The 16,370-nt window shown below is 45.6% G+C and overlaps 1 protein-coding gene across 8 annotated transcripts in view; it reads left to right on the top strand.

Moving 5' to 3' along the window:
- Positions 1 to 16,370, top strand: part of SPTLC1 (serine palmitoyltransferase long chain base subunit 1) — a 77,900-nt gene that overhangs the window by 19,733 nt on the left and 41,797 nt on the right. For 6 of the 8 annotated variants that reach the window (XR_001513156.1, XM_006753215.2, XM_015561242.1 and 3 more), the window contains exon 6: positions 12,910 to 13,042. Coding sequence is in view for 7 of the 8 variants with exons in the window: in XM_006753215.2 (XP_006753278.1) it covers positions 12,910 to 13,042 (133 nt within the window). In the remaining variant the exon portion in view is untranslated. The other 2 variants (XM_015561257.1, XM_015561266.1) reach the window with 2 other exon arrangements.

Raw genomic sequence — 16,370 nt, 5'->3', positions numbered from 1 at the left:
CCCCCTGGCAGCCTTGTCACCCCACGCAGCCTTCTGTTCGGTTGTTACTGTTACTGTGACAGCATCCCAGACAATTTGCATATTTCTCTATTGTTAGTATAGATACTAGAGACCCAATGCATAAAATTTGTGCAAGAGTAGGCCTTTGCAGCTGTGGATGCCTTGATTCCTTCCTCGCAGCTGTGTTGGCTGCAGCCTGGGCTTCGTCCCGGAAGGACATCCAGAAGGATATTTGGTCTAATTAGCATATTACGCTTTTATTATTTTAGACTAAAGGCTCAGTGCATAAAATTCATGCATGGGGGGGGATGCCCCTCATCCCGCCCTGCACCCTCTCGCAATCTGGGACCCCGCAGGTAGGGTCCCTAGGCCCGGCCGGCGATCAGGGCCTATTGGGGCTTTCCTTTTCCTGCTGCTGCCACTGGTTGCCATCTTTGCAGCGCTGCCCTCCCTTCCACCACCACCGGTCACCTCCTTCAGCGGGTGACAGGCATGGGGTGCGATGGCTTGGCTGGCCTGGGCCTCCCTCTGCGGGGCTATCGATTGCAGAGCTCCCGCATAAATTGCCCCACAGAGGGTTCCTCGGCCTCCCTCTGCAGGGTGATCATGGGGCGATGGCTGGGCCCCCCGACCAATCGCATCACACCCACGTTGGCTGGCCTGGCTCCAGTGCGTGTCATAGCGTGGTTGTCTGGAAGGTCATCTGGACGGTCCTCTGCTGTTCAGTTGTTTGGTTGGTTTTCATATTATGCTTTTATTATTATAGATATACTAGAAGCCCGTTGCACGAAGTTTCGCACAATAAGCCTTCCTTCCCTGGCTGCTGGCACTGGTTTTTCTCCGGCATCCAGGACCCAGGCCTTTGGTCCGGCTGCAGAGAGGCTTGACCGCAGCTGAGAAGCCAAGCCTCTTCAGTCTTCAGTCTTCACTCTGGCCTGAGTTGTCAGTCTTCACTCCATGCCTGCGTATGCAAATTAACCACCATCTTTGCTGGGTTAATTTGCATGGTCGCTTTGATTGGCTGGTGGGCATAGCAGATTGACACCAATTTGCATGTTTCTCTTTTATTAGTGTAGAGTAGAAGCCCGGTGCACAAAAATTCATGCACTCAGGGGGGTCCCTCAGCCCGGCCTGTGCCCTCTCACAGTCTGGGACCGCTTGGGGGATGTCCACGTGCTGGCTTAGGCCCACTCCCCGGGGGAGGGATCGGGCCTAAGCTGGCAGTCAGACATCCCTCGGAAGATGTCCACTTGCCAGCTGGAGCAGGCCTAAGCTGCAGTCAGACATCCTTAGCGCTGTTGAGGTGGGAGAGGCTCCCGCCATAACTGCTATGCTGGCAGCCATCAGCCTGGCTTGTGGCTGAGCAGGGTTCCCCTTGTGGGATTGCACTGACCGCCAGGGGGCAGTCTGTCAGTGACCAGTCATTCCCAGTCGTTCTGCTGTTAGGGTCAATTTGCATATTACCCTTTTATTATATAGGATCAGGCCTGGTGCACGGGTGGGGGCCGGCTGGTTTGCCCTGAAGGGTGTCCCGGATCAGGATGTGGGTCCGCTGGGGTGCCTGGCCAGCCTGGGTGAATGGCTGATCACTGTTTGCAGGCTGGCCAAGCCCCCCAGCAGGGACCCTCACCCCATAGGGGTGTGGCCTGCCTGGGTGAGGTGCTGAGGGCTGTTTTCAGACTGCCTACACCCCCTTCAGGTGGGAGGGTCCCGCTGGGGTGCCTGGCCAGCCTGGGTGAGGGGTTGAGGGCTATTTTCAGGCTGTCCACAGCCGCGGGCCTGAAGCAGGTATCTGGGATTTATTTATCTTCTATAATTGAAACTTTGTAGCCTTGAGCGGAGCTCAGGGCAGGCAGGAAGCTTGGCTTCCTTCATTGCCGGGGCCAACCCAAGCCTCCTGCTCACTCCAGCTCTGTGGCCGCCGCCATCTTAGTTGGGTTAATTTGCATATTTGCTCCTGATTGCTGGTGGGTGTGGTTTGTGAGCATGGCTTGTGGGTGTACCGGAGGTACGGTTAATTTGTATGTTTCTCTTTTATTAGATTAGATATTGATAGATTTCATGTATAAGTGAAATTATATGGTATTTGCCTTTCTCTGCCTGACTTATTTCACTTAGCATAACATTTCTAAGTCTATCCATGTTTTTGCAAATGGCAAGATTCACACGTGACATCTTCTTTAGCCATTTTTTTTTATCGTTGTTAATCTTCCATATGTTGTCTTGGTTTTCTAGCCATTTGATTATTGATGAACACTTAGGGATTTTTTGTGTGTCTTGGCTATCTATATGTATAAAAGCCTAAGCAACTATTTGTCCATTTGACCGATAGCTATTACGTGCACTGACCACCAGGGGGAAGACGCTCAATGCACAGACCTGGAAACATGGAACAGACTGATGAATCTCAGAAGGAGGGGGGTAGGGCGGGAAGAGACTAATCAAAGATCTTACATGCATACTAGAGGCCCAGTGCACGAATTCATGTACCAGTGGGATCCCTCAGCCTGGCCTGCAGGGATCTGGCTGAAACCGGCAGTCCAACATTCCCTGAGGTGTCCTGGATTGTGAGAGGGTGCAGGCCAGGCCGAGGGACCCCCCACCGGTGCACGAATCTTTGCACTGGGACTGTAGTTGTAAATAATACTGCAGTAAACATAGGGATGCATATGTCTTTTTTAATTAGTGTTTTGGGTTTCTTTGAATAAATTCCTCAGAAAAGGAATTGCTGAGTTTTTCTCTGACTCTTGTTGTAGCCTTGGTTTTAAGGTCTATTTCATGTGATATAAGTATTGATATTCCAGCTTTTCTTTCACATTTCCATTTGCATGAAATATCTTTTTTCATCCCTTTACATTCAATCTGTATGTCTCTTTCAATCTGAAGTGGGTCTCTTATAGACAGCATTTGTAAGGGTCTTATTCCTTTATCCATTCAGCCACCTTACTAGTATGTCTTTAGATATAGATATAGATATAAATACACACACACACACACACATACATATATATATTTCAGAGAGGACAGGAGAGGGAGAGATGGAAACATCAGTGATGTGAGAATTATTGATCGGCTGTCTCCTTCACATCCCCTACTGGGGATTGAGCCCGCAATCCTGGCATGTGCCCTTGACCAGAATTGAACCCGGGACTCTTCAGTTTGCAGGCCAACGCTCTATCCACTGAGCCAAACCAGGTGGGGCACACCTTGTCTTTTAATTGGAGCATTTAACCCATTTACATTTCAAGAAATTATTGATGGGTATGAGGTTATTGCCATTTTATTTTTTATCTTTGTTTTCATCTTCTCTTTCTCCTCCTCCTCCTCCTCCTCCTCCTCCTCCTCCTTGTCTCTTTAACATTTCATATAATACTGGTTTGTGGTGATGAATTCCTTTAGCTTTTTGTTGTTGTCTCTTTATCTGACCTTCAATTCTAAATGATAGCCTTGCTGGGTAAAGAAATTTAGTTGTAGGTCCTTGCTTTTCATCACTGTGAATATGTTCTGCCAACTCTTCTGGCCTGCAAAGTTTCTGTTGAGAAATCAGCTGACAGTCTTATGGGCTCTTCCTTTGTAGGTAACTAGCTGCTTTTCTCTTGATACTTTTAAGATTCTCTCTTTGGCATTGTAATTATGATATGTCTTAGTGTGGGCCCCTCTTGGTTCATCTTGTTTGGAACTCTGTACTTACTGGATTTGTCTCTTTCCTTCAACAGTTTAGGGAAGTTTTCCATCATTATTTGCTCAAATTGGTTTTTAATCTGTTGTTGTTTCTTCTTTTGGCACCCCTGTGAAGTGAATGTTGGTACCCTTGATGTTGTCCCAAAGGGCCCTTAAACTATTTTTTCCTTTTTTTAAAATTCCTTTTTCTTTTTGCTATTCTGATTGGGTATTTTTATGTATGCTTCCTTATATTCCAAATCACTGATTCAATCCTCTGTTTCATCTAATCTACTGTTGACATTCTCCAGTGTATTCTTCATTTCTGACTGGTTCTTTATGTTTTCTATCTCCATTTTTGTAGTTCCAATCTTTTTGTTAAAGTTCTCACTGAAATCATTGAGCATCTTTATAACCAGTGTTTTGAACTCTGTATCTGATAGACTGTCTCCATTTTGTTCAGTTCTGGAATTTTATTTTGTTCTTTCATTGGGGCATGTTTCTTCTCAGTTTGGCTGCCTCCCTGTTTGTGTCTACATCTCCTGGTTTTGGTAGTGGTCTTATGTAGTAGGTGTCCTATGGGGCCTGGTGATTCCACCTTCCTGGTAACCTGCCGGGGCTGACCAGCAGCCCCTTGGCGAGGGATGAATAATTACCCTAACACACGTTTCAGTGAAAGAGGGGCTAAGGCACTACTCGGCTGTCGCCTGCCTCCTTTGGCTTTTATTGTCCTAACAGCTTGAACTAAAATTAGCCTCTAGTGACAATCAGCAGGGTAGGTATCCTTGAGAAAGTATATGCTTCTACAAGGTCGTGCCTTTAAAGACTAAACAGAGATTCTAGCAAAACGCCCCGGGGACCGAACTTGTTTGGAAAAGTCAAGGTAGGGGCTGCCGCCTTTGGCAAGGTCCTCTCAGAGGCCCCCTACCTTTCAGAGAATCTTCCTCACAGACCTTCCAACCCAGTCCCGTGCTTCCCCACAGCAACCTGAGCTGGTGCTCCAGGACTGTCCCTTGTGTGGGTGCGGGTGCCTCCTGTTGTAGTTGAGCCTTGGTTGCTGTTGGCACATCAGTAGGAGGGATAGGCCCTCAGGCTGGTTGGCTGTGACTACACTGGAGGACTTGCGCAGGAGCTGACCCTGTGCAGCAGGATTTGCGTTAGTGGGGCTCTAGTGCCTGCCAAGTCCATCCTTTTAGTCTCTCGTTTGTAGGGGTGGTTGGGTGGTGCTTTGGTGTGGTCTGTAGCTGGCCACCAGGTGTGTTGGTTCTGGAGCCTCTTGGGAGGCTCTCTGGTGCAGGCCAAGGTCAGCCACTGCCTCTGCCTTCTCCAGGGCCACATGATCGGAGCTACAGAGCGATCTACAGATGGTTGCCCCTTGTGCTGGGCTTGGAGGCACCTGGAATTGATGAAACTTCAGAATGAGGCTGGCTGCAGGTAGTGCCAGACTTAGGGCTGCTTAGGAAGATGTATGGTCATGCCGAGGCCAGATGCTGCTTGCTTGGTTTGTGAACCTTTGAGAGATGTTGTGAAAGTACACAGCATGAGCCAAGACTGGCTGTTTGTATGGAAAAGCTGTTAGAAGTGGCTTTGGTGGACAACAAATTTGATGGGGCAGGAAAATGGGCAATTACACTTCGCCAGGTTGATGGAGACTCAGATAAGGTGCCCGCCTGCCAGTCAGGGGGTAGGGGGTGGGGGGGAGACTCAACAAAGGACCAGTGGCCTCTGCCAACACTTGTGTTTGGAAGAAAGCAAACCACCATGGTGCTTTTTGAACTGCAGCTCAGAGTGAGTATCAAAGTCCATGGGGGCTCTTTATGAGGGGTGGCTGGGATTCCAGCATCCCTGTGTCTCAGTCACAGTCTTTGCTGGTTTTCACAGCCACAAGTGATGGCTGGGCTAGGTAGCCTGGTGTGGGTCTGGGACCCCTCACTCTTCAGGGGAACCTCCACAGCCTAGATATCACTTGCCATTTTTAACCTCCACACATGGGTATGAGACCAGCCCCTTCTGCATCAAGGCCCTCCTACCCGCCTCACTGTAGCTTCTCTACATCCTTAGTATTGGTTCTGTTCAGCTCGTCTTCAGGAGGTTCTCAGTGAGGATTGTTCTGCAGTGGAGTGGTAATTTTAATGTGGTCGTGGGAGGAGGTTTACCTTCTCTGCCATCTTGACCATTGCTAACTCCCGGTCTTAATGGCAGGATCAGCGGCTTAAATGGGCTCTGAGCAGTCTCTCTTTGCTCTAACCTACTGCAAACGTGCGTTGTTTGCTTGGTTCTGATTCATTGGGAATGATTTCCTTGATTAACTATTGAAACACAAGGAAAGGCATTTTTATGGGGTTGTTAGTTGTAATCTGATGAATAAGGCTTTCTTTCTGTGACCTGCCTACTGAGGTAAAGAAGTTGCTTTCCTAAAAGCCTCTCTCTAGAATTCTATTTGCATGAGTGGCTTGACCCCTGTTGGGAGTTTATCTGAGATGACAGATAAGATATTTATTGCTAAATCAAGTCATGAAAAACAAATGTTTCAAAACTTCAAGACCAGTTTTCCCAAAGCTGTGGAAATATATTGTTAGAATAGCCCAGTCATCTCGCCATTTGGCTCACCTGAAATTTACTGTGCATAACAGGATGCTGTGTGCTTCCAAGCATGGGACTTTATTGGGGTTTTAGAGGAATGGTTTTTTAATTTTCTTGTTTGAATAATTCAGACCAGGATATAAACTTCAATAAGTTTCTAGAGATAGAAAAGGCTTCCCTTTCCCACTGCCATCCCATCACTAAAAAGACAACTACTATCAAGAGTTTGTCAGTTCTTCCATATGTAAACCACTTCTTTACATATATATTTTCCCCCATTTTTACAAACATGGAAGTATGCTACACATGACCTTTACCTTGTAGTTGGAGTGACTGTTTTAAGTTGGATTTGACTTTTCAGGTGTCTGAATGTGCCACCAGAAGCAGTATAATGAGCACATTGTTGTATATAAGCTCCTCTGTAAATGACTGTTGGTCACGGAGTCATCTTTTCCTAACTGTAGTTGAAGCCTCAAACAGACGGTGTCATCTAGCAAAGGTTGAAGTTAATTTGCAGTGTTTTTGTGACAAGGCACTAAAGCTGTAGCTTGGAGTTGTGTGTAATGGTTTTCGAGTACCTGTCCTTCCGATAAACTTCTTGTTCCTTAACAGTTGCCCATGTGGACTTGTCACCCTTTTCCTCTCTTTAGATGCCTATTGCCTATATTTTCCCCTTTTTGGTTCTCTAACAGGATAGTTTCTATGCTTTGCCTATTCTGGACGTGATCACTTAAATTATTGCAGTTATATTAAATTGCCTTGAAATGTCGGTGTTAGATAAGATCAGAGAAGCTACTTGAGGTCAGTAAGACTAAATTTTAAACTTCTCAAATACCCTGTATAATGAACTTATCCTAAATGTTTAGGATATTGTATATTCACTCTTGGCACTGAATGCTAATACAAACTTGGTGACCTTTCCTCTTCTTTGTAGTTGCATGTGTATTTGTGAGGCTGAGGGTCTCTTTCTCTGGATCCCCAAAAGGTTTTGTCTTTTTTTTTTCCTCTTCCGGAAAGTCTCAAATTCAGGCATCTGTTTTCAAAGATAAAAATACTCCCTCTTTTTGTCAACTTTTCTTATAATAAATGTAAATCACTTGTAAAAGTACATTTCCTTATTAAAACATTCTCTCTTTTTATTTCACAGTAACATATTAGATATTAGGTGATCAATACCGCAAAAGGAAAATCAAACAGCTGAGTCAGGACTCATCTGGTTCCTTAGGCTAAGTGTTCTCCTGTGTCCTAAGGCCTGGCAGGTAGAACCAGTCAGATTCTTGGGATAGTCTCGTAAGGCCTGTGTGGTGAGTTTGCCACCATCTCATTGTACTGTTTTGTGTATTGTAGAACTGGGCAAGTGATTGTATCAGATTGTGGAGCCTTCTCTCCCCCCCTCCCTTCTTAAAAAATATATCTCGTTTGATTTCAGAGAGGAAGGGAGAGGGAGAGAGAGATAGAAACATCAATGATGAGAGAGAATCACTGATTGGCTGCCTCCTGCCTTTGGGGATCAAGCCCACAACCCAGGCATGTCCCCTTGACCGGAATCAAACCTGGGACCCTTCAGTCCGCAGGCTGACGTTCTATCCACTGAGCCAAACCAGCCAGGGCCTTCTTTCCTTCTAAGGCCAATGGAGTCCCAGGGCACTTTGATAGTTTCTCTTGTTGAGAACTTTTTTGTTTATTTTGATTAGAATACATACATATTTCATTTACCTGTGGTTTATTGCTGGTGCCCAGGATCTGCTTTGCATATATAGTGCCTACTTGGCTCTTTGGTCTTAACACGTTAAGCGTCCAGTCAGTCACTGGTGACTGACACTATACTTTCTGTCTGGAAGACAAAACAGGCTGGGCGCTTAACGTGTTAAACTAGATAAAAAGGCAGTTAGTGGCAGGGTTCCATGGTGAGAGAGAGTGGCATTTAACTGTGTTCTAAAGCCAACAGTAAACAATTGCTCATTTGTTTATTTTTAAATGTATTTTCTTTCTTTGTTTTGTAGCAGTCAGCCGAACTATGACTGCATGTTTTAGTAGGAAGAGCATTGGGTCATGGAATTCCTAGGTCAGCCACTCTTCCCCCGTCATGGCAGAGTACTTTCAGAGTGTAGGAGCGAACAGTCCTTGTTTGCATCACTCAGAACATTTTGGTAAGAATCCCATAAGATTCTGTGAAAACATTTTGAGAAACATTCAGCACCATATTTATGTTCCAATGAGTGCATAAGTGATGTTATTTTTACTTTTAAGAAAAACTATTCAAGTCTCAAGGTATTTTAAAAAACCAACAGTGTGGAAAGCAAGCATATGGAGGCCTGAAGAGAAAACATGGTTGGTTGTTTTTAAACTGTTCTAATGTTGATATTTGCTCTTACCAGATTAAGAGGAGATATTACATAAATGGAAAACTGAACAAGTGACTTTAATGTAAGATAGTCCTTAAATACCTGGGATTTGGATAAATTAATTAGAAGACAGTGTAACTGGTTTTACCTTTTAAAAGAAAACCATTTTTAAATTCTAAAAATACTTGTTTAATTGAACAAACACGGCCCACTTACTGTCTCTCCGTGCCAGGCTTTGTTCTGAGTTTTATAAGCATGAACTCCAGAGGTTCTCAGAACCGTCCTTTGAGGCAAGTACAACTGTTACCCGTTTGACAGAAGAAGGACCTGAGAGGCACAGAGCAGGGTCATGCTTGTCAGGGTCCACACCTGGTGATGAGGGAGCCCAGAGCTGCGCCCCGCCCCCCGTGATTGCCACAGCCAGGCCCCGTGCTGCCTCTGCCTCCCGGCACTTCCTTTCTGCCAAGGGCAGCCCGTGCTGGGAGAGACAGGCTTTCTGGCCGCCTCCTCTGTGGCCTCTTACCTACGGTGTCGGTTCCTGGTAGTGAATCAGAGAATGTAGTGCTTGCACTCCATGCACACATGTGGCCCCAGTTGGTGAAGTGGATCACAGACACAGCAGACAGACATCAGAGTTGGAGAACAGGCCCTGACAGTTTTTCTGTTGGCTGCCGCCCCACCCCAAGAGTTCCGTCATTGTGCAAAGTAACTATTATACATCAGGAGAAATTATGTAGCTTATTCATATTTACCTGTGACAGAACTCGCTTCGCAGGGCTGACATCACTGTCTTTAGATAGGAGAGGACAGGCCGGTCTTTTTTAAACTTTTAGGCCTGGGTAAGAACCAGTAACATTGATTTATTGGATAGAGATTCTTCGTACACTTGATGGCAAGGACATAAAAACGATTATGAATATATATAATAATGAGAGTATTCTTGGCATACAGTTTTCAGCAACTAGGTAGAAACTCTGAAACAAAGCCAAATCTGCTTTACTGTCTCATTGCTAACCAGGGAAAAGAGTTCTTTAGAGCTAAGTCTGTCATGTGACTTAAAGTCACTTTTGTAGATAGCAAGAAGTATCTGGCATCCACCGTGTGTTTTTTCTTTATGAAATAGAGATTGAGTGAAAGCATGCAATGTAGCTTGGTTGTCTACCTGCTAGCTAAATTGTGAAGATTTGGGGTAGCTGGTCCAGTTTAGGGGCAGCACTGTAATTTGAAGGAGGCCTTCCCCAGGGGACCTGCCTTCATGCCCGATGGGAAGTGAGAAGTGGCAGGTGGTGGGAGCCTGCCTGTCGGGAGGCACCCAAAGAGCACTGTGGAGGAGGACAAGGAAGACACCCCCGAGCTCGGCTGTGTGGGGTCACTGGTTCTCTAGTGCTTTGCTGCTTCCTTGTTCTTGCCAGATTTTGCCTGAGTCCTGTGGGTACCATCTGTCATAGAAGGGCGAGCAGCCACATCCTCATGCTTGGTCGTGGTGATAATGCAGGTCTGACGCTTGAAGAGCCAAGTACCCCTTTGGTACCATTTTGATCAGATGGGATACAGTCTTCTTTGTTACTGTAAAAATCCCAGATGTGTTTAATGTTGATAGAATGAAAGCGTCAGTTCTATAAGATGACGATAACCAATTAGTAATGAAAATCAAATGGTTTTATGTGTTTTTCTCTAATAGACTATGGTAGTATACATATCTTAACTGATAAATGGGAAGAACCTCCTTAATTTTTTATCATTACTTGATTGGAATAAAATGATGATTCTTAGTAGTGAATCAGAGAATGTAGCTTTATAACATTTTATAAGAACCCTATAAGTAAAGAGAGCTTCAGTTTCTGGATATTGCTTCTGAATTTTCTAATTCCTTGCTGTATCTCTCTTGCCATCCAATCAGGGTTTAGTTTAGACCATCTGTGTCTTCCTGGTTTGCACCTGCCTTTGGTTTACTGTTGAGTGTTCCCTTTTCAGTCAGAAATTGCTCTGGGTGTGTTGTGGTTCTGAGCGTGGAAGGGGCCCAAGTGTTTCAGACCTGTCGGTTGAAGGCATAGGTTAACCTTGTACCTGTGCCCGGCCTGGAGTTCTCCAGTGACAGCTGCTGGGTGACCCTCTGAGCTGTGGCAGAAACCCAGTCCAGTGCTCATCAGAGTATCTGTCCTTACGTGATATTCACTAAATGTTTGATTAATGAATTAATTGAGATTGTTGGATCTCCCTCATCTGGCTACTTTTTTTTAATCCTCACCCCAAGATATTTTTCCATTGATTTCTAGAGAGAGCGGAAGGGAGAGAGGAGAAAGACAGAGACAGAGAGACATCGATTGATTGTCTCCTGTACGTGCCCCTACCGGGGCTGGGGAACTTGCAGCCGAGGTACATGGCCTTGACAGGGTCTTTTGGTCCACAGGCTGGCACTCTAACCACTGAACAAACCGGCCAGGGCCTACTGCTTTTTAAATGTAGTCTTTTGTGAAGTTACAACTTTTATCATTCTTGATTTTGCCCTCAACTAGTTAGATAGCTTCACAATAGCTTAGCTCACCTCATAAGTCAGAGAATAGGTTCGCAGATTTTGCACTTAGTCAAATATTAGAGGCCCAATGCGTGAAATTTGTGCAAGGGGCTCTGCCCCGCCACCCCGGCAGCTGCCGGCCTCTGCCTCCGCCTCCGCCCACTGCTGCAGCTGCCCCAGCTTCTTCTGGAAGGTCACCCAGTCTAATTAGCATATTATGCTTTTATTATTATAGATTCTAAGAAAGTTGTTTATTTCCTGTGGCTGAACTGACCTTCCTCACTTGTCCCTCCTGGAGGGTGTGAGAACCTGGCCCTTGACGGTTCACCATGTCGCTTATGGTGGGAATATAGTCCGCTCACAGTCCAGCTTTGTACCCAGCTGGTTACATCATCTCTTCTGTATATCTCAGTTCTTCAGGTCTTGTCCCTCTCCCCCTTCTCACCAAGAAGGCCCCTGAGTGGGAAGGGCATACCTGTCCCTCAGGAGTGAGGAGCTACACTTTGCCCTGGTCTCTCAGGGAGGTGCCAGTGCCCCCTGGAGGAAGGCTGATGCTGAGGGTGGTGGGGTTCGCCAGTCTCCTGGAGTGATGCTCCCTCCGACAGGGCCTCCGCATCTGGGCCACTGCACCGTTCCCCTCTGGGGACCATTGAGGTCCCCTGCTGCTGCCTAGACTTCCAAATTCCCTCACTGGCTGTGCTGCGGTTCCCTCTTCCATGGTCTGAAAGCCTGCCTTCCCCACCTCTGACCGCCCTCCTTTTTCCCATGAAGCCCTTGCCCCTCCCCCTGCTGAGGTCCAGGTGTGGTCCTGCCTGTCCCCCCCCCCCCCCCCAACACACACACACACCTTTCTTATCAACTGCTGGTTCTCCTTGCGCAGAGCGTGTGGTGAAGCTCTGGTCAGTTCTCCAGGCTTGGGTGCTGCTGTAGTAAAAGAGCTAAAGGGAGTTGTAACCATCCTTTTCTCTCCTGATAAGACCACTTGAAAGGTTTTAGGTTCAAAGCCAGTCAGTGCACTGTTTATTCTAGACATCACTGGTTCTTCCATCCGGGGTATGCAGCCTCATGGCTCAGCCTGGGAAGATGAAAGGCTAAAGGGAACCATGATGTAAGAAGAAGAAAAAGTTTAATAATCATTTGTTCCTATTATCACATCAGCATTCTTCCTAAGCTCTCTCTATAAAAGGACCACATTTCTCTTGGGACTTTAAATTTTAGTTCCCTAATACACTTAAAAAGGAATTTAGGCAGAAATTCAATCCTGCAGAGTGATGGCAGGTGCCACAGTTCAGTACTGGCACTCGCTGTGGAGGAGTGACCTCTGCTCAAAGCCACTGTCTTGGTGCAGAGTGCGTGGAGTTCTTTTTGGTAAATGAACCACTTCCCCGCCCACCTTTTCCCTTTTTCTATTAGAAGCTGGTTGACAATTGTCTTGGTGTTTGGTTTGGTACTTCTGCTAAAAGGCAGGAAGGCATTAGTAATGAATATTGTGCATTGATTGAGGGACTTCAAAGCTGGTAAAGTGGCTGGGCCTTGAATTCTTGGGCTAGAGTGGTATCAGAGCAGAACCCCAAATTGGAGCCACATTGTCCGGACAGATGAGTAGCTGATTCAGTTCACAGTTTTTAGAAGTATTATTGGCCCAGAATTATCTTAATAGAGCTTATGTAATTTATAACTTGAAAACAATTACATTTTGGTCATAAGGTGACAGTATTAATAACTAAACTGTTTATTTTTATCCTTTAGTTAGTGAAAAAGAGTTACATGGCTGTATAACCATTTAATTTTTTATTATTGAAATAGATGTGCACTTGGATTTGGAAGACCGCCTTGCAAAGTTTATGAAGACAGAAGAAGCCATTATCTACTCGTATGGATTTGCCACCATAGCCAGTGCTATTCCTGCTTACTCTAAGAGAGGGGACATTGTGTTTGTGTGAGTAACCTTTACCTACGTTTCTAATCAAAATCCTTTGAAAATAATATTGACCCTCCTAGAAAAGTCTTCTGTTAGAGGCTATCTGCCTAAAATAATATGATTTTTTTTGTTTTTAAAGAAATTCATAGTCACCACAGCTAAGTAATTCTACAGAATTTGTGAGACAGTCATTAGAAGGATGAGTACCTCAAGGTGTCGGCACTCAGTTATCTTTCATTATGATTTTATTTATTGCTATCGAGGAGCCCGAAGGAGGCCCACCATCTCCCTTCCCTGCACAGCTCTGTGGCCATGTGGTAACCTTGTGAGACTCTACTTCTCTGTACCCCAGCCCAACTGTTCGTCTCTGCTGGTCTTGCTTCATGGCATGTTAAGAACACAGAAGCCGCCCTGACTGGTTTGGCTCAGTGGATAGAGCATCGGCCTTTGGACTGAAGGTCCCAGGTTTGATTCGGGTCAAGGGCATGTACTTTGGTTGTGGGCACATCCCCAGTAGGTGGTGTGCAGGGGGCAGCTGATTGATGTTTCTCTCTCATCGATGTTTCTAACTCTCTATCCCTCTCCCTTCCTCTCTGTAAAAAAATCAATAAAATATATTTTAAAATTAATAAGAACACAGAAGCCATGAGTTGAGGGCTTCCTTCATTCCTGGTTGCAAATCTGCCTCCTCCTGCATGTATACTAGATGGGTTGCTCTTCGCTATGGAGAGGAAGGACAGAGAGAAGTGGGTATGGCTGGCATAGCACAGGCAGCTGCTTGCACCTTCCAGCAGCCTCCAGCCCAAGCCTCTATTGTCTTTTGAGTAGACCATTAAATGACCCTTTGCATTTAGAAACAAATTTACTTTGAATTAAAAAAAACACACACAAATTTACACCGAGTCGTTGTGGCTCAGTGGTGGAGTGTAAAGCCATGAACCAGGAGATCATGGTTCGATTCCCATTCAGGGTACATGGCTGGGTTGTGGACTTGATCCCTGGGGGGGCATGGGACAGGGACGGGGCGTGCAGGAGGCAGCTAATGAATGATTCTCTCCCCCTCTTACTCTCTGAAAAAAATATATATATTTTAAAAATATTTTTAACATACTAGCCGAAACCGGTTTGGCTCAGTGAATAGAGCGTCGGCTTGCGGACTGAAAGGTCCCAGGTTCGATTCCGGTCAAGGGCATGTACCTTGGTTGCAGGCACATCCCTGGTGGGGAGTGTGCAGGAGGCAGCTGGTCAATGTTTCTCTCTCATCGATGTTTCTAACTCTCTATCTCTCTCCTTTCCTCTCTGTAAAAACTCAATAAAATATATTAAAAAAAATATTTTTAACATACTTAAAAAAACAAAAGCAAATTTACTTTTGCCTTTTCTCTCTCTTTTTTTAACACCATAGCCAGAATAAATTTTTTAAAAAAATATAAATCTGATTATGTCACACTTTTAAGAGCTTCCATTGTTCCTGAAATAATGATCCAGGTCTTTATTTTGATTTTGCATGTTCTAGACTACTTTTTCAAGCTCATTTTATACCATTTTCCCTCAGGTTGTCCTGCTGTAGCCTCACCAGCCTTAGATACTAGTTTCCCCTCACTTCAGGGCCTTTGCACATGCTAAGTATATTGTTCCTTATCTCATCTCCTGTTTAATTCCTGCTCACCTTGCATGTAATATCACTTCTGCAGGAAAGTCATCCCCTACCTCTCAGGCCAGGTCAGGACCCATGCTGCATGTGGAGAAGAACCTACAGCCAAAGAGGTCTGGTGCCTTGTGAATCTAGGACACACGGCACTCGCTGCCTGTCAGAGTCCCCCTGCTCCTCAGGCCTTCTTATGTCGTCAGGCGTGTGTAACACACACACCTCTCCTCTGTGCTCATCTTGCCTCAGACTCACGGAATACAACACTTTTAGTAGTTAATTGCCTTTTAATAGTGCTCAGTAAATACCAGTTCGGTGAATGAATGAATGGAGACTGGTGCTCAAAAGAGGGGTCGGAGCGACTGGCCCCTGCAGCTTCCTACTGCTTCTCACACACTGTTGGAATTCCTGCTAGTGCAGCAAGCCCAGCCCAGGACGCAGCACAGGCTCTGCCTGGGCGTCGCAGGCCACACGCTGTTCATCCTTCTATCACCCTGCAGCAACCTGGGAGCTCTCCAGCACATGGCCTGAACTAGTGTTTCCCCATGTCATGAGAATGAATATTTTCATTAACTTTTTGCACGTAGTTAAAAAAAATCCAGTAAGACTCATCACAGACTTGAGAACTGCTGATTTAAAGTATTTCTGGTTTTTAATAAAAATAGTTACAAATTCATGTCATCCAGATCCAGTATCATATAAGAACCTCACTATATAGACTTTTTGAGTTTTAGGTCCAGGAAAAGTATACAGTTACAACTGAGTTTGTATTCTTCCTTTGTCACATAATAAGTACTATGTTATCCTTTTGGTTTTAACTGCTAGGAAAACTAGGTTAAATTCGCTTCCAAATGTTATACCCAGTGTCTTTGAACTTCAGTTTCTAGTCAGTCATGAGACAGTTTACTCATAATTTTAAATATTTTGCCAGAAATCAATAGGAACATTATAGGTAAAAATATGTTTCTTTGTGTCCTCATTTTGGCAGCCTCCCTGTGTTTAGTAAATTATTTTCTACTAGAGGCCCGGTGCACAAAAATTTGTGTACTGGGGAATGGAGGCCTCAGCCCGGCCTGTGCCCTCTCGCAGTCTGGAACCCCTCAGGGGATGACCACCTGCTGGGTTAGGCCCGCTCTCCGGGGGGGATTGGGCCTAACATGGCAGTCAGACATCCCTCTGGCAGCCCGGCAGCCCTCGGGGGATGTCCACTTGCCAGCAGGGAGCAGGCCTAAACTGCAGTTGGACATTCTTAGCGCTGCTGAGGAGGCAGGAGAGGCTCCCACCACCACCGCTATTCTGGCAGCTGGCAGCCTGGCTTGTGGCTGAGCAGAGCTCCTCCCATGTGAGAGAGCCCTGACCACCAGAGGGCAGCTCCTGCATTGAGCATCTGCCCCTCAGTGATCAGTGTGTGTCATAGTGATCAGTCATTCCCAGTCCTTCTCAATCCCCAGTAGGGGGCGTGTGGAAGGAAAGTTTCACATTGATGTCTCTCTCTCTCTCTCCCCTTCTTCTCTCCCTAAAAATCAATTTTAAAAAATCTTTAAAAAATGATCTGGTCATAAGCTCTCAAGGGCTGTAATCTCTCACTCTGGCTTATCTTGTGCAGTTACCTTCCTCGCACACTCTGTATTCTAACTCTTTACCTTCTTTCAGTTCATCTAGTCTCTGTCTTCAATTCCTTCCTTCACCTGAAAAGTT

The sequence above is a fragment of the Myotis davidii genome, unplaced genomic scaffold, assembly GCF_000327345.1.
Source record: "Myotis davidii unplaced genomic scaffold, ASM32734v1 scaffold750, whole genome shotgun sequence".
Taxonomy (NCBI): domain Eukaryota; kingdom Metazoa; phylum Chordata; class Mammalia; order Chiroptera; family Vespertilionidae; genus Myotis; species Myotis davidii.
The sequence above is the reverse complement of the archived record's forward strand: the minus strand, read 5'-3'. Positions and strand labels throughout refer to the sequence as shown.